Source organism: Lepidochelys kempii, chromosome 4 (genome assembly GCF_965140285.1).
Source record: "Lepidochelys kempii isolate rLepKem1 chromosome 4, rLepKem1.hap1, whole genome shotgun sequence".
Classification (NCBI taxonomy): Eukaryota; Metazoa; Chordata; order Testudines; family Cheloniidae; genus Lepidochelys; species Lepidochelys kempii.
Genome location: NC_136383.1, coordinates 64,937,289 through 64,957,010, shown reverse-complemented (window position 1 = coordinate 64,957,010; position 19,722 = coordinate 64,937,289). Strand labels below are relative to the sequence as shown.

Genomic DNA, 19,722 nt, shown 5'->3' with positions numbered 1-19,722 from the left:
CTTATGTCTTTTATTTTACTGTACAATAGGAGTTTTCTTACAAAAAAAGACATAGATGTTTATAACGCCTGTTCTTTGTCTTATGCAGTGATACGGATTCTGATAGTTCATCTTCTGCCTCCTCTTCTTCATGTTCTCTTTCAATTGGATCAGCTGAAAGTGATGGTCAGCAAAATGGAAAGGATAACACATCTTCCCATGCTAAAACAAAAGATGAATTGCCTCTTGAAGTAAGTATATTATGAAAGCTACCTTTCCAACATTTTTCAGTTATCGTGTTAAATATATTTAACTTAATATATTTACAGCTTCTGTAAAATTCCTTTTTAAAAATAAAATAAGCAATGGGTTTATGGCTCTCACTTGCTGAGAAGTACCAGAGTTAATTATTTAAGATTTAGTCCTAAGTGGTGTACGGGATCTGGTCCAACAGGTGAATATAGCTGAACCACTTGGTAATAGCAACCATCATGTAATTAAATGCAACCCCCTTGTAGGGGGGGAAACCCAAAGAAACCCACCACAATAGCATTCATCTTCAAAAAGGGGATCTACACAAAAATGAGGAGGCTAGTTAATGGAAATTAAAAGGAATAGTCACAAGTGAAATGCTTGCAAACTGCATGGAAACTTTAAAAAAACCATAATAGAGACTTAAACTATATGTATATCCCAAATAGTTAAAAAAGAAAAACAGTAAGAGTGCCGAAAGAATGCCACCATGGTGAAATAGAATACAAGAGGTGGTTAGAGTAAAAAGACATCTTTTAAAAATTGGAAGTGAAATCCTACAGAGGAAAAGAGAAACGAACATAAATGCTGGCAAGTCGAGAGTAGAAGTGTAATTAGACAGGTTAGAAGAGAATTCGAAGAGCAACTAGCAAAAGAAATAAACCAACAGCATTACTTTTTTAAGTACGTAAAAATCAGGAAGCCTGCTAAACAATCAGTGGGGCCACTGGATGATCAAAGTGGTAAATGAAAGGCAAGGCTGTTGTAGAGATGTTAAATGAATTCTTTGCATCAGTCTTCACTATAGAGGATGTGAGGGAGATTCCCATTCCTGAGCCATTCTCTTTTGGTGACAAATCTGAGGAACTGTCAGATTGTGATGTCAGGAGAGAAGGTTTTGGAACAAATTGATGAACAGTAACAAGTCACCAGGACCAGATGGTATTCACACACGAGTTCTGAAGGAACTCGTATGAAAATGCAGAACTACTTATTGTAGTAATCTATCACTTAAATCAGCCTCTGTACCAGATGACTGGAGGATAGCTAATGTAATGCTGACTTAAAAAAAAAAAAAAAAAAAAAGGCTCCAGAGGTGATCTGGCAATTACAGGCTGGCAAGACTAAATTCAGGACTGGTCAGCTTGCTTGAAACTATAGTAAAAAACAAAATTATCAGACACATAGATGAATACAATATGTTGGGGAAATGTAAAGCGAAGTTATGCTTCACCAATCTATTAGAATTATTTGAGGGGATCAACAAACGTGGACAAGGGTGATCCAGTGGACTTGGACTTTCAGAAGGCCTCTGACAAGGTCCTTTACCAAAAGCTCTTAAGCAATGTAAGCAGTCATAGGATAAGAGGGAAGGTCATCTCGTGGATCAATAACTGCTTAAAAGATAGGAAACAAAGGATAGGAATAAATGATCAATTTCAGAATGGAGAGAGGTAAATAGTGTGGTCCACCAAGGATCTGTACTGGGACCTGTGCTATTCAACATACTGATAAGTGGTCTGGAAAATGGGGTAAACAGTGAGGTTGCAAAGTTTGCAGACCATACCAATTTATTTAAGATAGTTAAGTCCAAAGCTGACTCTGAAGAGTTACAGAGAGATCTCACTAAAGTGGGTGACTAGGTAAGAAAATGGCAGATAAAATTCAGTGTTGACAAGTGCAAAGTAATGCACGCTGGAAAAACATACAACTGTACATACAAAAGGATGCGGCTTAAATTAGCTGTTAGCACTCAAGAAACAGATCTTGGAGTCATCATGGATATTTCTCTGAAAACATCCACTTAATGTACAATGACAGTTAAAAAGTTAACAGAACCATATAAATATAAAGAACTATTAGGAAAAGGATCGATAGTCAGAAAATATAATGCCACTGTATAAATCCATGGTACACCCACAGCTTGAATACTGCATGTGGTTCTGGTCACCCCATCTCAGAAAAAGATATATTAGAATTGGAAAAAGTACAGAGAATGGCAAGAAAAATTAGGGTATGGAGCAGCTTCCTTATGAGGAGAGATTTAAAAGACTCTGACAGTTCATCTTGGAAAAGATGACTATGGGTGATATAATAGAGGTCTACAAAATCATGAATGATATGGAGAAAGTGAATAGGGAAATGTTGTTTACTCCTTCATGTAACACAAGAACCAGGGCTTACCCAACAAAATAAACAGGCTTAAAACAAACCTAAGGAAGAACTTTTTCAGACAACGTACATTCAACCTGTGGAACTCATTGCTAGGAGATGTTGTGAAGGCTAAAAGTATAACTGGGTTTTAAAAAGAATTAGATATGCTCATAGAGGATACGTCCATAAAGATGGTCAGGGATGCAACCCCATGCTCTTGGTGTCCATAAGCCTCTGTCTTCCAGAAGGTGGGACTAGATACATCGTGCAGTAATTGCCCTGTTCTGTTCATTCCCTCTGAAGCATCCAGCACCTGCCAATGTCAGAAGACACAAAAGTGGGCTAGATAGACCCTTGGTCTGACCTAGTATGGCTGTACTTATTTATTGGTTTTTCACTTCACAATGAGTCATTCATAGACAGACTTGTTAGAGGACATATAGACTACTTATAATTAACATTCATTATAAATTACAAGCTTGTATAATATTTCAGAATTTTCAGAGACATTTCAGTGTATTAAATAAGATCAATTTAAGTGAGAAGTTCACACAACTCAAAATATGAGTATATATATCTTCTGTTCATAGTTGCATTAGGTCCATTAGAAGGCTCTCTAAAGCAATTTGTCACTAATCTGGAAGTATTTGTTAGTGTGTTCCTTCATCATTTGTGTCAGGAAGATTTCCCTGGCTTTTTTTTTTTTGTTTTTGTTTTAAAATTTAAATCTTTTCTTTCAAATGTGGGACTTGTGAAACTTGGATGTATTCTGCAAGTTTTACAAATTATTTTAAAATGTTTGTAGAGTTATCAAACCTTGGAAAAGTAAGTTTTGAACCTCCCAAATGTGTTGGCTCTTCTTAAGCTCCGGAAGGATTCAAAGATTATGCTGACCATCCCTCGTCTCCATTCATATTAATGAGAATTGTCTGATGGGTAACAGAACTTGTTATAGATTTTTATATTTTGTTGTGTGCTTGCAATTAGTTCTGTTCTAAATACTGCAGATGAAACATCTTGATGTGAATCTAATTGTTCTTTTCTTTGCTCCTGAGTTTCATAAATGGTACAAACTTATTAAATATTTCTGTAATTATTACTCCCTATTTCAAGATGAGAACTAAATTCTAATTAAGATATTTAAAACTGGCTTCTTTCTGATAACATGAGGATGGGTAATTAGCCATAATCTACTTTAGATGAAGTAAGAATAAAAGGATTATAAAATAGCTTAATGCCATTATATAAATTGATTATATGCCCTCATCTATAATTCTGTGTGCAGTAATAGTGATCTTCTCACTTAAAGAATGCTACTGAGTTAGAGGGTGTTCAGAAAAGGGCAGTGAAAATGATTGAACTCCTCAGGATTGTTTATTTTGGAAAAGAGGCAAATAAGAAGGGACATGACAGAAGTATGTAAAAGAATGAAGCATATAGAGATGATAGACCAGGAGCTTCTGTTCTCCCTGTCTCAACACAAGAACAAGGGAATGGGTGGTGAAATTGAAAGGTGGCAAACTGAATACTGAAAAAGGGAAATGCTTTTTCACTTGATGCATATTTAGACTGTGGAACTCAGTACTGCTATGTGTCATTGAGGGCAAGAATTTATACGGTTTGGAGGGATTGGATGACAATATCACTATTGAATACTCAGAGTTGTAATATTTAATGCAAACAAAGTAACTTGGAAGGAATAGATATCTCATGGTTTTGAGCTTAAGCAAACTTCAAACTATTAAGGATTAGGAGGAGATCTTCATTGGGGCAGATGGTCCATACCTTCCTACTGTGAATGGCTTTTGCATCTTCCTTTGAAACAGCTGGTGCTGGCCATTGTCAGCCGGGATACTGGGTTAGATGGGGTTGGAATAGGATCATACAATACTATGGGTTTTATTGATCTTCTGTGTATTGTGTGGGACTCTCCTAAATGCATACCAATTAAATATATATACATTTTGAACAAACTTCAATATGGAAAAAGCAAAGAAATTCAGAATTTTTAAGCCTGTTGCCGTGTCCTTGTCCTATTGTTACCAGCTCATCTTGAGTGTATATAAGATAGTGTGCTTGCCTAGAGCACACTGAAGTATAATGAGATTTATCAAGACTGAGGACTAGCATTAGTGTTCTCTACTTTTGTAGGTTTTTTTTGTGTTTAGGACTTCACCCCATAAAAGCAAGGAAATTGATTGAGTCAAACGATGACAGGCTCTGTAGCTATAGCAATGGTCTGTCTGGTTCTGTAATATTGCTGATTTACCTTCTGAGTGTTTTTTGTTAGCTGGTACTTGTCTGTGGTTAAATTTACTACACTATTTAGCATTGAAGACCCATGAGCACCTTTGAAACGTTAAGGATGTGTTGCTCACTATAATATAGTCAACCACAAGCTTGGCAAAGCTGTGAAACCAAATGAGTACCTTATATGAGAGCAGAGCCATATTAGTATCTCTCTACAAACAGGGTTTTCATCCCAGAAGCTGTTTTGCTTTAGGGAGGGATAAAGCATCAGAATAATATCTACATTGGTGGTCACCAACCGGTCAATCGCGATCGACTGGTTGATCCTAGAGGATCTCCCAGTTGATCGCAATCTCCGGTGATGCAGTGGGGTTGTCGCTAAGGCATGTTCCCTGCCTGCCCTGGCCCCAAGCCGCTCCCAGAAGCGGCCAGCATGGTCTTGGGGGAGGGGGCGGGCGGTAGGGGTCTCTCTTCATGCACTGCTCCTGCCTGCAAGCACCGCCCCCGGAGCTCCCATTGGCTGGGAGCGGGTAGCTGTAGCAAATGGGAGCTGCAAGGGCAGTGCTTGCAGAGAGGGTCAGTTTGCAGAGCCACGTTCCCCCCATCTCCTCCCGCAGGCTTTATGCCGGTGGGAGAGAGCTCTCTTGTTAACATAATAAAATCACTTCAACAAGGGGTGGTAGTTATGTCGGTGGAAGCAGCTTTCCCACCGACATTGTGTTGTGTACACTACCACTTATGCAGGTGAAATTTATCGTATGTCCCTCAGGGGTGAGTTATTTTTTTCACATCCCTGAGCACCATAAATTTTGCCGACATAGTGATAGTGTAGACGTGGCCTTAGAAAGTCACAGAAACTGCAGTAGTCAGGCTGTCTCCCCCAACTCAAAGTTGGAGGTAACTGGCTGAAAGGGTGTGTATAAAAGCTTGCAAGGAAACATGACAATGTAGGTAAAACCTATGTCTATAGGACTTTTTGTTTCAATCTTTTGCTTTAGGTGTTATGTACCTCTGGGTGAATGAATAATAATTTGTTTTGAGGATTGTTTTTGAGTCACTTTAATCAGCTGATGTCACAGGCTCCCAGAGGAAAAGGGCTTACAGGTGCCAAACATAGTTGGTCCTGTTGGGTTAACATGATTGTTAAAGGGGGAGACCCAGTCTGAGTGAGTGAACTGCATGGGTTTTTCCCATAAGAGAGGGTAAAGAAAGCCAGACCTCCCACCTGCAGGGTGCACTCAAGAGGGATTAAAAGGGGTCTAAAGTGCAGCTTGCCCTGTAACTGTGACACCCTGTATACCCCGATTTAGAAATCTGTCCAGGAATATGTCTCTCACATGCTACTGTTTTGAGAAACTGACTCAGAATAAATTGAGGGAAAAAAGTACTTGCTACACAGAAATTCCCCTTCATTACGTGATTCTGGATTTTCAAGCAGGAGGAGCCTTTCTTACAGAGGAGCCCTTCCTGAAAATTCAGTCAGCAATAATTAGATGTCAAGAGAACTTCAACTAGACAGCAGTGTTCTTCCTCAGACCTAATAGCCTCAGCTACATACATAACCCCAATGCACAGCTCAAGATGAGAGCTCTGCAATATTGGCTAGCAAAACATCTGCCAAGTTGAAATTGACTCTCCCAAGAGAAGCTCTCCTATCTTTTGTGGTAGACAGAGTGTTGGCCAAACCGGACAGTCTCTACGCAAAAGAATAAATGGACACAAATCAGACATCAAGAATTATAACATTCAAAAACCAGTAGGAGAGCACTTCATTCTCCCTGGACACTCAATAACAGACTTAAGTCACCATTCTTCAACCAAAACAAAACTTCAATGAGAAACTGCAGAACTGGAAGTAATTTACAAACTTGACACCAACAAATTAAGCCTAAATAAAGACTGGGAGTGGCTGGGTCACTACAAAAAATAATTTTTCCTCTGTTGATACTCAGACCTTCTTGTCAGCTGCTGGGAATGGGCCACATCCACCTTGAATGAATTGGCCTTGTTAGCACTGACCCCCCACTTGGTAAGGCAACTCCCATCTTTTCATTTGCTGTATATTGATACCTGCTTTCTGTATTTTCCAATCCATGCATCTGATGAAGTGGGTGTTATCCCATGAAAGCTTATGCCCAAATATATTTGTTAGTCTCTAAGGTGCCATAAGGACTCCTCGTTGTTTTTACTGATACAGACTAACACGGCCACCCCTCTGAATCCTGAAAGGAGTAACTTTAAACTCCATAGCTTCATCAGCAACCCAATTTGGGATGGAGAATCCCACTTCAGCAACCTAACAATTCATGATAATTGGAACCACTTGGAAAAGCCACATATCAGTGTTCTAGAATTGAAACCAATTAGCTGGATACTAAAGTTTTTCCTCCTCACTTGCAAGACAAGCTGGTCTCTAAAGACATCGGTGATGGACGAGAGACCTCGGGAAATCTGTTCACAACCAGGCACAACACCAAATGTCTGAGGTTCTGCTTGAGAGTAGAAGCAGACTACTAGTCTATTTTAGATGTTTCCTCTCTACCCAAAGAAAACATATATTGAAGGTAGCTAGCTTCTACTCTCCCATTAGGAGAGGCCAGGACCCTGCATATTTTATGTGAGTCTATAATCATTGGCTTTACTCTGTTATCCCTGAAATACATTTTGTATACCCGAAGCCCTCCTAAAAGTATGGTCTCTGCTAATATAGAAATTCAGTGAAAATTTGTTAATCTAAGTTTAGAATGGTATGAAACGATATCCCAGGGTAGGGGAGCGAATAGTGTTGGATGAAGTACTATATACAACTGCCAAAGCCTATAATGATGTTGATGCAAGGGAAGCACTGTAGTTATACAAAACCCCTCAAACCATTCCTCCACTGTTCCGATCCAAATTTATTCCAATAATTAAAATGTCTGAAATGTGGCACAAACATTGTAGATTTAGGCCCATTGCTGGTTGGATTGGGGAGGTATGATATCAAAATTGTTTATCTTAGTATACAAGTCCATCCTAGGAAACTGGATAAAAGGAGTCTTCACTATTATCTGGGTTTTAGTACTGTGGGGTTTCCTGATTGTGGAGGGCAAAAATAACAAAAATGAAGCTCAGAGTTTGAGGTCTGATGGGTATTTGTAAACTCTACCCAAGAGAATCCAGAAGACATTGGATTCAAGGATGAGTGAACTAACGTGTAAATTATCTTAAAACCATAAGATAAGAGGTCTGTAGCAAATTTACAGGAATATAGGGAAAAGTTATACATGATGTCCTCTTAACAATATCAGCACAATACAATAAAATGGGATGATGAGGATAATTAATACAATTTTAAGTATTTTTAAGTTTTTGTATGCTAATGGTTTTAGAGAAAAATGTTAAGTTTGGAGGGTGGTGGTGATTGCTGTACTATGATGGGTCTTTCAACCTTCTGTTACACGGAGTGAATCTTAGGGTACGCTTATGCTGCATTCAAGAGGTGTGATCGCAGACTGGTGGTTGGATAGGGTAGCTCTGCCCACCCAGGGGTATGTAATTCAGTGCCTGCTGCCTGTGCCGCTATAGCTTCATGGCTATTGTTACTCAAACTAGCTTTAATCTAGCTAGGTCAAGACTGTGCTGGGTATGTCTACATTTGCTGCAGTCACATCTGCAGACTGCAGTATAGATATAACTTCAGATAAGTATATTACATGTAGTGGTTTGTACCTATGTATCTTTTTCGGGGGGCGGTGTAAAACAACCTTAAACATATTTTTAAAATGTTCTCATAGGCTGTTTTATTGTGTGCCGGACAACAGCTCAGACATCTTCTTACTAAAGGCTTAATAATTTATTGCAGTACTAGTATCCTATATAATTCAGTAATTTTTAGGTTTAATACACTCTTCTTCATGCTGTTATATCAGATTTTTAATCTCTGCTGTGCTGCATTTAATACCATTTTTGTCTGCTGCTACAGAAATATTTTCCAGTGTTTAACATGGATGTGATTATATAATCACCTAAAAGTTCATGTCAGAAAGTAAAGTTTAAAAACAAATTTCTCCTAAGTGTTCAAGTTAATCTTCTCTGGTTGAGTAAAACTGTCTTAGATGTCATGCAGCAGTGCCGTGGCATGGAAGTATTTAAAAAATACGTAAAATAACATTTCCCCAGATGTAATTTCAGCTCTCTTTAATTTGAACAATTTTGTTTGAATGCCATTTATTAGAATGAATTATTACTAGAAATTAGCCATAACCTTTTTTCTTGAACTACAAAAGTGAAATGTTTAAAATCATTCCTCGGTGGTTGGCAGGGTATGTCTAACCACAAAGTATTATATTTTGAAAATTAATTTCTTCTATATTAGCAGGGACCACCTCCTGTTGAAGATTTGACAATAATTCTGCCTGAGGATGTTGAGCTGAAGCCCTTTGGGACAGTTTCAAGCATTATTGAGCAGTTGGGTAAGCAAGATATAGTTCTCTTATTTTGTTTAAATGAAAATAAATTTATTTATATATGTATTCATGAGAATTGGAACTACTTGGAAAAGAAGCTTCATATCAGTGTACTAGAATTGAAGGATATGTATAGGGGTGTGTGTATTTTCATTTAAAATATGTATGTTATGTATTATCAGTATTTTGGGAACAGTGTTTATTACCACTATCACATTTTTTAAGGCAGTCCTCCATTTCCTTTGACTTCATGCTCTTGCAGAATGTAAGAGAAAAGAAGGTAGGGCATTGAATGCAAACTGTTCTACTGAACAGAAACATTTTATTAAAGCTAATGTTAAAAAAATTATGTAATACATAGGTTGAGAAAAGAGTGTTTGTACATCTGGGTATAGTGCTTAGATTATCCACAAATAGAGTTTGTTTTTAAAAGTCATATGATACATAGAGTACATAATCAGCAATAACCCAAATTTAGGCGAATACATTTAAGACTACAGTTTTGATATTAGTATCCAAGTATTCGGGTACATCACTCATGAGAAGTTGTACAGAGATTTGGTTGAGGAAAGCAAAATATATCAATGAGTGGAGATTGTCCCTCAGTAACTGAGAACTAGGGTAAGTTGTCCATTACTTCTGCTGAATGCCCCTCTGTGGCTATTGCATTGTTACGTCACTGTCTGATTTACTGTGAAAGTGCCATCAAGAGCTGAACAGAATCAGCATATATGAATGGAGAATCTGGAAGAGACAATTTTGAAACTCAGGGTATGTCTACGCAGCAAAAGAAAAGTCCTTCAGGGTGGGAGGGTCCCAAAGCCTGCACTCCAGCCTGAGCCTGGATGTCTACACAGCAACGAAACAGCAGGTTTTTCTTTGCTGTGTAGACATACCCTCAGTGACCCAACATTAACACGTAATTGGGAAGCCAAAGGAGGTTGACCAAGTGAACACAGCATGATTACAGCAATAGACAAAGGACCAAGGTGTCAAGTTGGCTGGTTTTTTTTTTTTTTTTTTTTTGAGTTTTAGGTGACAAGCTCAGGAAAATCAAACCAAAACTCACTTTAAAGTGAGAACTTTTGCTCCATGATTTAGTCCCATGTGTTATATTTAAATTGTCTTAGGTCTTGTCTACACTTCCGCTTTACAGCGCTGAAACTTTCTCGCTTCAGGGGTATGAAAAAACACTCCCCTGAGCGATGGAAGGTTCAGTGTTGAAAAGTGGCAGTGTAGACAGTGCACTGGTGCTGGGAGCTACTCCCCTCATGGGGTGGGTTTTTTACAGTGCTGGGAGAGCTCTCTCCCAGTGCTGGTGCTGCGACTATGCTTTAACGTTGGTAGTGAAGACATACCCTTAGAAGGTATATAGGATGGTGAATCATAGAATATCAGGGTTGGAAGGGACCTCAGGATGTCATCTAGTCCAACCCCCTGCTCAAAGCAGGACCAAACCCCAACTAAATCATCCCAGCCAGGGCTTTGTCAAGCCTGACCTTAAAAATATCTAAGGAAGGAGATTCCACCACCTCCCTAGGTAACGCATTCCAGTGTTTCACCACCCTCCTAGTGAAAAAGTTTTTCCTAATATCCAATCTAAACCTCCCCCACTGCAACTTGAGACCATTACTCCTCGTTCTGTCATCTGCTACCATTGAGAACAGTCTAGATCCATCCTCTTTGGAACCCCCTTTCAGGTAGTTGAAAGCAGCTATCAAATTCCCCTTCATTCTTCTCTTCTGTAGACTAAACAATCTCAGTTCCCTCAGCTTCTCCTCATAAGTCATGTGTTCCAGTCCCCTAATCATTTTTGTTGCCCTCCACTGGACTCTCTCCAATTTATCCACATCCTTCTTGTAGTATGGGGCCCAAAACTGGACACAGTACTCCAGATGAGGCCTTACCAATGTCGAATAGAGGGGAATGATCACGTCCCTCGATCTGCTGGCAATGCCCTTACTTATACATCCCAAAATGCCATTGGCCTTCTTGGCAACAAGCACACACTGTTGACTCATATCTAGCTTCTCGTCCACTGTAACCCCTAAGTCCTTTTCTGGAGAACTGCTGCCGAGCCATTCGGTCCCTTCCCTAGTCTGTAGCGGTGCATGGGATTCTTCCGTCCTAAGTGCAGGACTCTGCACTTGTCCTTGTTGAACCTCATCAGATTTCTTTTGGCCCAATCCTCCAATTTGTCTAGGTCCCTCTGTATCTACCAGCGTATCTACCACTCCTCCCAGTTCAGTGTCGTCTGCAAACTTGCTGAGGGTGCAATCCACACCATCCTCCAGATCATTTATGAAGATATTGAACGAAACCGGCCTGAGGACCGACCCTTGGGGCACTCGGTTTGATACTGGCTGCCAACTAGACATGGAGCCATTGATCACTTCCCATTGAGCCTGACAATGTAGCCAACTTTCCACCCACCTTATAGTGCATTCATCCAGCCCATACTACTTTAACTTGCTGACAAGAATACTGTGGGAGACAGTATCAAAAGCTTTGCTAAAGTCAAGGAACAACACTTCCACTGCTTTCCCTTCATCCACAGAACCAGTTATCTCGTCATAGAAGGGAGTTAGATTAGTCAGGCATGACTTGCCCTTGGTGAATCCATGCTGACTGTTCCTGATCACTTTCCTCTCCTCTAAGTGCTTCAGAATTGATTCCTTGAGGACCTGCTCCATGATTTTTCCGGGGACTGAGGTGCGGATGACTGGCCTGTAGTTCCCAGGATCATCCTCCTTCCCTTTTTTAAAGATGGGCACTTCATTAGCCTTTTTCCAGTCGTCCGGGACTTCCCTGGATCACCATAAGTTTTCAAAGATAATGGCCAATGGCTCTGCAATCACATCCGCCAACTCCTTTAGCACTCTCAATGAAGGAAAGCCTTCAACGTTCTGTAGCAATGTAGGCCAGAATGCTTTCTCCTCTCTCCTTCAGTATATGGTGATAGAGAAACAACCTTGTGTTTCTCCCACAGTGCTTGCACTGTGCATTTGTTCATCCTTTTCACATTTTTTATTACTTTGCTTCTGGCACCTTGACCCAGGTATTGGTTGCTAGTACCAGCAGTCATAAGATAGAGCATGACTAAAGTGCAGAAGTGTTTCATGTATTGTTCTGGTTGCAGGGTGAGCCCACGTGGGATTGTGAAGTATAGTGGATGAAAGCATAGATACAGGCAGTTTATATTAAAGAGATTTCATGTCCACAGTCCCCTTGCATTTTCTAGCTGTTCAAAGGAGTCAGAATGAATCTTGAGAGGAAGCTGAGTTCAGTTGTCCTTGCTTGGAAGGATAGTCACCATGATATAGATCCTCTGGAAGGAAGTAAAAGGAATAAAATAGGGCCTAATCTCTTTTCCTCAGTTGCTTATTTTCTGAGAATCACTTGTATTTAGTTGTCTACATGAAATTTTAAGAGACTGAGGTTATGTCTACACTTGCGCTTTTGTCGGTATGACTTACGTCAGGGGTGTGAAAAACACACCCCTGAGCGACATAAGTTACACCGACAGACGTGCTGATGTGGACAGCGCTATGTCAGCGGGAGACACTCTCCTGCCAACGTAGCTGCTACCGCCGCAGCTCATTGGCGATGGTTTAATTATATGGATGGAGGTGCTCTCTCCTGTTGGCATAGAGTGGCTATGTGGGAGATCTTACAGTGGTGAAGCTGCATCGGTACAGCTTGCCCCTGTAAACTCTCTAGTCTAGATGTGGCCTGACTTTACAGGCTTTTAAAATTTTGGCCTAAGTTTATAGTCCTTATGGCTTCAAAGGAACCTTCCAAATGTAAACCAGTGCAGGGGTGGGTGGTGTATTCCTGAGGCCCTGTCTACATTGGCAAGTTCTGAGCAATAAATCAGTTTTCTGCTGAGGGTGTACACACTGCCATGCCACTTAGTGTGCAGAAACTGCGCAGTTGTAATACTTTAAAAAACCACCCCAATGAGAGGTGTACAGCTTTCTGCGGCGGGGCTACAGTGCTGCAATTCGCCTCCGGGAGGTATCCCACAATGCCTGTTCTCACCTCTCTGGTCATCGGTTTGAACTCTATGGCCATGCCCTCAGGTGACCAACGATCATCCCCACCCCGTAAATTCCTTGGGAATTTTGAAAGTCCCCTTCCTGTTTGCTCGGTGATGCGTGCAGTCGTCTCAGTGCATCTTTCCAGGTGGCCATGCCTGCTCCACGAACCAGGCGATCCCCAACTTGGAGCAATGTCGAGCTGCTGGACCTCATCAGTGTTTGGGGAGAGGAGACTGTGCCGTCCCAGCTGCACTCCAGCCATAGGAATTATGATACCTATGGACAGATTTCACAGTGCATGATAGAAAGGGGCCAGGACCAGGACACATTGCAGTGCAGGGTCAAAGTGAAGGAGCTGCGGAACACGTACCACAAGGCATGTGGGAGGCAATCTGCTGCTCTGGTACTGTGCCCACTAACTGCTGGTTCTACAAAGAATTGGGCACAACACTCCGTGGCGACCCCACCTCCACTGCGAAGACCACTGTGGATACTTCGGTGGCTTGCATTCCAGTTGAGAGTGGACAGAGCCAGGAGGAGGAAATCTTGCACGAGGATGTGGAGGGGGGCTCAGTGGCAGAGGATGACTCGGAGGTCAGAGAGGCATGCAGCCAGAAGCTGTTTTCTACCCCGGAGGCAGCTAGCCAGTCACAGCTGTCGGATGTTGGTGAAGCGCAAACAGGAGAGGAGGCCCCTGGTAAGTGGATTTGATTTTGGGAATTGCTGAAGTGAGTTGTTGGGGGCAGGAGAGTTGCAGAAAGCAGGCTTGTCTCCCACCGCATGCCTAGTCTGAGCGGTGAAACAGGCTGTTGATTGAATCCCTCACTTCACGGGAATCTCCCTCAGAGATCTCCAGGAAACTCTCGTGGAGATACTGGGTGATCTGCTGCTGCAGGTTCTTCAGCAGAGCTGCTTTGTTTCTTGCCCCATTAACGGTAACTTTTCTGCGCCACTCTGCTGTCGGGAGGCGGGGGGGAGACCATTGCCACACACAGGCAAGCTGCATAGGGGCCAGGGCGGAAACTGCAGTCTTGGGGAAGACCCTCTCTCGATTTCCTGCTCAGCCTCAGCAGTGAGATCTTCCATAATGATCACAGCCTGTGGAAAGTGTGGGGACAGGAATGATTATCAGGCCTCCCCCCTACAGTACTGGCTCTCTCCAAGAGCCACATGCCCAGTGTACAGCAGGGTTGGGAAAGAGTGATTTACCTTGCCCCTGCAGCTGCTCACCATTTTGGGGGTCTTGTGGCATGTGTGATTGCCTGGGTTCAGCCGGTTAGTGTCAGGTGTATGAGTACTGGCTGTGTTTTAAATCACTGAATCAGTGTTCTCTGTGTTGCAAACAATATTGCTTCTGTAAAATGTTGCGTTTAAACTTCACAGAGATGACGTTGGGAGCCCAGCCTCCCTCTTTGTTAGCAGCAGCTGAACGGCTCTGCAGAATTAGAAAGTGGTCAAGAAGAACTAAGGAGGACTTTCTGTATGATGTTATGATGCACTCTGCTGCCAAGAAAAAGGAATTGAAGGAGTGGCGGGACAGTGAGAAGAGGGACCGAAAGGAGAACTCAGCGTGACAGAATGAAGCCACAGAGCGACTCTTAAAGGTTTTGGAGCACCAAGCAGTCACGCTCCAGGCAATACTAGCTCTTCAAACCGAGCAGCTCCATGCATGCCTGCCCTCCTCTGCAGCTGCTGTCGCAAAACTTTCCCATGCTTCTCTTCCCCGCCCCCCCCAAACCTCCAACACACTGTTATCAACCTCCTGGCTCCAGTCTATACCCGCTATATTCCACTCTTCCCCACTCACAGTTCAGCACTGCGGACTCCCACTGCACTCAACACCCGGCCGTCTGCCGTTTGGTCCTGCTGAAGTACAGTACCTGCTGCGTTGTACTCCAAAGGGGAAAGTTGGATATGATCCCTGGACATACACATGTCTGTAGCCATCCTGGGACCCCTCCTATCTTGAGACCTTCCCTTCCCCCATCCCCCTCACTGCTGCTGATTTTTTGTTTGTTTGTTTGACTCTCTCCTCTGGTTGTTGTTTTTTAATAAAAGAATTGTGTTGGTTTGAAAGCAATCTTTATTCTATTAATCGAAAGCAAAAAGAGCCTTGCAAAGCAACATAGAATTATGTTAAACCTACATATTTCATCGTCTGCACCAATCACTTCCTAGCATTACAAGCACTACACTCCTGAGCATAGCAACAAATATTAGTGGCTTTCAGCTTCAAATTGCTGCCTCAAGGCATCCCTGATCCTTATGGCCCTGTGCTGTGCCCCTCTAATAGCCCTGGTCTCAGGCTGTTCAGAGCTCAGGGTTCTGTTGACCAGTATGCTGCTCGCTCTCACTAACATGTCACGAATGGCAGTGGAATTATTTCTTACAAAGGCAAGAGGAGTGCGACATTGATCTTGCCACGTGTACTAGCTATGGCACGAGATCGCTTGTGGCATTCACAGAGGCACTGACCACAGGGGAACGCTGCTTTTGGGCTCAGGAAACAAACACTGAGTGATCGGATCACATCGTGATGCACATCTGGGATGACGAGCAGTGGATGCAGAACTTTTGAATGAGGAAAGCCACATTCATAGGACTATGTGATGAGCTTGCCCCATGCCCTGAGTCTGCAGACTGCCTTATGTAATAGTTGAGAAGTGTGAACTGGCCCAGTAATCTCAATTGGTTGTCAGTTCTGAAACGTTATAATGGCAATGTGAGTCAACTGTTTCAATTATCACTTTAGTCATTAGCATTTCACATAATTTAGGCAAGGTATCATGGTATAAAGAATTTAAATCAGGAGTCCTAGGTTCTCATCTCTGCTACTGACCTGCTGTGAGGCATGGGCAGGTCAGTACCTCTCTGCACCTCTGTTTTCCTTTCCTTTTAATTCTTCTGGGAATGGGCTTTCTCCCTATGGCCTCGTCTTCAGGTAGTTTGTTTATCCCACAATCTCTAACTGTGTCCTTCTTCCTTTTGGATACTAAAGTCTACATTGTCCCTGCTGCACTGGCAAAACATCCAACTTCATACTGCCTACAATGTAACGATGCATCGTAAATACAAAAGTCTGTGGTGCACTGAAAAGTAAAATATATGTCACAGATTTAAAGGGATTGGAGCAATCCTTTCAGTGTGTGAGGCCCCAACCATAGTTTTTCAGAATGGGTCATGCAACCCCCGATTCTGAGTCTGAACTTTTGGGCTGTAGCACACCCACTTCTTACTGTGGCTTTCAACAGAAAGTCCAACTGAAATCAGACTCCTGAGAGAGGCTCTACCTTCTGAAGGAGCAATGAAACCAGGAAAGTATTTGTAGTGAAGCAAGCAGCCTTTTCAAAACAAGATGGCATTTATTAGTCAACTGGAATAGAACATATGGCAGATCTTAGGTGAGCAAGTCTAAGGTTAAAACCAAGTCTAAGTCAGAATCCATATTGGTGGGAGCAATGGTCCCAAGATTCCATTCTCTTCTGAGATCTATGTTGTCTCCCAATATCTGTCTCTGGATATGTCTACATTGCAATGTAAGCCCATTCTTGAGCCTGGGCTCCAGCCTAACTCCTCTTGCATCTGCACTGCAGTTGTGCTAACCTAGGGTTTGGATCCAGAGTTGCAGGACTATGCAGGGCTGGAGGGTCTGAACTGGAGTTAAGCCAGGATACAGGGTCCAAGTCCTAATGCTTTGCAGTGTAAATGCAACCCTGCTTGACTCAGGTCCCGGGAGTTAGCCAGAATCCCACAATTCCATGGGATAACTTCCTTCGTCCTTTCTATCCCAAGAATCTACAATCCACTCCATTGAAAACAAGAAGCCGCCCCCACTTTGCAAACAGCAACAGCTCATGTCAGCGTTACCCATTCTTTTCTGATCATCAGTCTGTAAGCACACTGTCAGAGAGCCTCCTGAGTTTGCAATGGAGAGCTAACTGATCAAACCTTTTGCAAAGCGAGCTGCTTCATGGTCACGAGAGCACAACCAGATTGGTGGCCAGTAAATTGTGGACTTCAGCAAAAGCACCAGGTCTGACTATGTGTACCAGGAAATAGCTTAAAAAACTGGCAGCTCTACAGATTTTTTTGGACAAGTGATCAGTGCAGGGAGAGTATTAAGAGGCTGAAGAGTGAGTACTGGAAGACCAGGGACAAGAACCACACCTCAGGCAACTCATCAACATGCCCATTTTACATGCCCATTTTATGATGTCTTTGGGTTTTGGACACTGCACCCAGCACAGAATTAACTCTGCTTCATGATGACCTAGTCAGCAGGGGTATCTCCTGCTGGCCCCTGAATGCAGCATGGGAACTGATGGGAGCCAGCAACAGGCTACCAGTGTGGAGCTTGAATTGACTCTCCTTTTAATGAAAAAAGTCCCAGAGCAGGCTGTGGATCAGGATCAACAGCAAATTCTCCAACACTGCTTGGAAGAACTGTTTGCTTTCCACCATTCCCCACCCCTGACAAGGAACAGCCCACTGACAAACCTGCAGAGAACCTGATGGAGACGGACGCTACCCAGAGCCTGGTAAGTGTGACTCAAATGTAAAGTTTATTATTACAGTAGAGGGAGAGAGTTCTGCTATAAGAAGCAATGCAAAAATAAGGCCTGGCTATCGGCGTTCGGTTACTAATGGCTGACTCTATAACAGCACATAGATGTCTTCCCTGTCTTCCCCCCAATGGAGTTCAAAATGGTGACTTGGAATTTGAAATGTTCATAGACAGCTGAAAAAGTTATTTTAACTATGTCACAGATGGTTGCTAGGGTCATTCTTGTTTTCCTTTCAGTAATAAGAAGTTTGCCGCTCTGTAATCACTCCTCCTGGGTCTACTGAGCCACTTGTGAACAGTGAACTGTGTGCGTGTGTTTGGGAAACAGTATTCTATTTCCAAATCTAGTCCATTCAATTAAAGGTAATCCATGCAGTCTGCGGGTCACAAAATCATGTCTCCAAAGTATGAGTGTTTTTCCCCCCAGAACTGTGCCGGATGTGGGAGGGAGAAAAGCTGCAGATTTCAGTGTGTTTGCATGCAGCAGTAACAGTGCAAGCTGTTAAATGAGCAAACACAGCATGGTGTTAATTCCCTCATGGATTCTGACCCAAACCTGGTTGCTAATAGCGGAAAACTTTTCCTGAAGCAGAAACTCCAGATAGTTACCTACATTGTGGGGAAAGGCATATTTTCCAGGCCCCCCCATATAGCTGACCAATCCACTCCACTCACAAATGTGCTGCTCAGTCACTATATGTTTGAATACATGAGCTGTATATATTACAGGTCTCCATCCCCCAGCTTGGAATAACATCTCCCTCTGCCAATAGATCACCAGAAAAACAGTTATGTCTTCCAAAATATGAAAGGCCTAAAATGTCAGAAAAAGCCTTTTGCAGCAAAGGCACTATACCCCTTTCTGCCCACCCAAATATGGCACTTGGTTATTTTTTTTTGAAACAGAAAAAGATTAGTGTTTTAAACTTACCACTGTTTCTGCACTTCTCACTGCAATTAAGTTGGCTATGTCTGGAGACAGTATGAGGACTGAAGTATCCCCCTCACAATATGTGTTGGTTCACTTTAGAAATGTTACATTTTATGTCCTTCAGATTCCACAATAATTAATTCTGTGCTCTTGCACAGAGCTAGTTTAGCCAGTAACCCTGAGTTTCTTTGTCCTATTTCAGAACCTTCAAGCTATGTTGCCTGCTGTTCTTCAGGAACTTGATCCGCAGCCCAACGTATCCTCATGGATGATTCTGAAAGGAGGTGTTTCCATGATGTTATGGTTGATGTTCTTGAGAGGGTAGACGTGCAGGTCCAGTACCAGAAGAAAAGGGCTGAAAGACTGGAACAATGGCATGCTGACAGGCAGCAGGAAAGGCTAATGTTTGCTGCCCAAGTGGAAGACAGGGTTTCAATGAGGGAGCAGGCACTTGAAAACTGTTCTTGGAACAGGAATGGTAGCTAAGGGAAGAGGACAGAGCTAAACAGAGAGAACTGTTCCAGCATCTCCTGTCCATAATCACTGCAAGAGCACCAGCTTCTGCTGCCTCCCCCACACCATGGCATGATCACCCTGCAGCATACCAGCAGTAGCTTGAATATCCCCATGTTGGGGCAGCTTGTGCATTCAGGAGTCATGACGTGTGGGGCAGGACAACTACACACCATGCGGCCTTTCTTTTTCAACCCCTTTCCAGTGGAAACCTCCACCCATCTCCCCTGCTGTCAAGTGAGGGGAAAATATGTATAGAAGGGAAATGAGAATGTGGGGCATGGGGACATGTAGAAGTAGATTGTGTTGGGTCCTTTTTTGTGTGTGTCGTTTTATAATGGCAGCTGGTCTGCCCAAGACTGAGTGTTTTAATATTTTAAGACATTTTTACAAATAAAGCATGCTATGTTTTCAAGCAAGTTTGTTATCACTGCATCACCTGTTGCAATCATGATTTGAGTTAATACAGCTTAAAACATGTTCAGGAGCAATTAAGCATTAGTGAGCAAGCAGTATTCGTCTATTTAGCTAGGTATAGCGGTTCATATTTCAATAAATATGGTCTGTACAGCCATTCTGCTACCCCTTCCC

The 19,722-nt window shown here is 42.4% G+C and overlaps 2 protein-coding genes across 5 annotated transcripts in view; both read left to right on the top strand.

The window, feature by feature from the left end:
• Window positions 1-19,722, top strand: part of NAF1 (nuclear assembly factor 1 ribonucleoprotein) — a 76,586-nt gene that overhangs the window by 5,741 nt on the left and 51,123 nt on the right. For 2 of the 4 annotated variants that reach the window (XM_073341515.1, XM_073341512.1), the window contains exons 2-3: window positions 89-230; window positions 8,996-9,089. In XM_073341515.1, coding sequence (XP_073197616.1) covers window positions 89-230; window positions 8,996-9,089 — 236 coding nt within the window. Of the gene's footprint in view, window positions 1-88; window positions 231-8,992; window positions 9,090-19,722 lie in introns of all 4 variants that reach the window. The other 2 variants (XM_073341514.1, XM_073341511.1) reach the window with 1 other exon arrangement.
• Window positions 9,100-17,917, top strand: LOC144930497 (uncharacterized). Its single transcript, XM_078852496.1, has 2 exons — window positions 9,100-13,820; window positions 14,507-17,917. Exons 1-2 carry the CDS (start codon window positions 13,502-13,504, stop codon window positions 14,695-14,697), a joined length of 510 nt encoding a protein of 169 aa, XP_078708622.1. The 5' UTR covers window positions 9,100-13,501; the 3' UTR covers window positions 14,698-17,917.

Excerpts from the sequence above, each read along its gene's own strand:
- LOC144930497 (XM_078852496.1), top strand. The coding sequence starts at position 13,502 with ATGTGGGAGGCAATCTGCTGCTCTGGTACTGTGCCCACTAACTGCTGG. Across the intron at positions 13,821-14,506 it reads AACAGGAGAGGAGGCCCCTG|AGATGACGTTGGGAGCCCAG; the intron begins GTAAGTGGATTT and ends TAAACTTCACAG.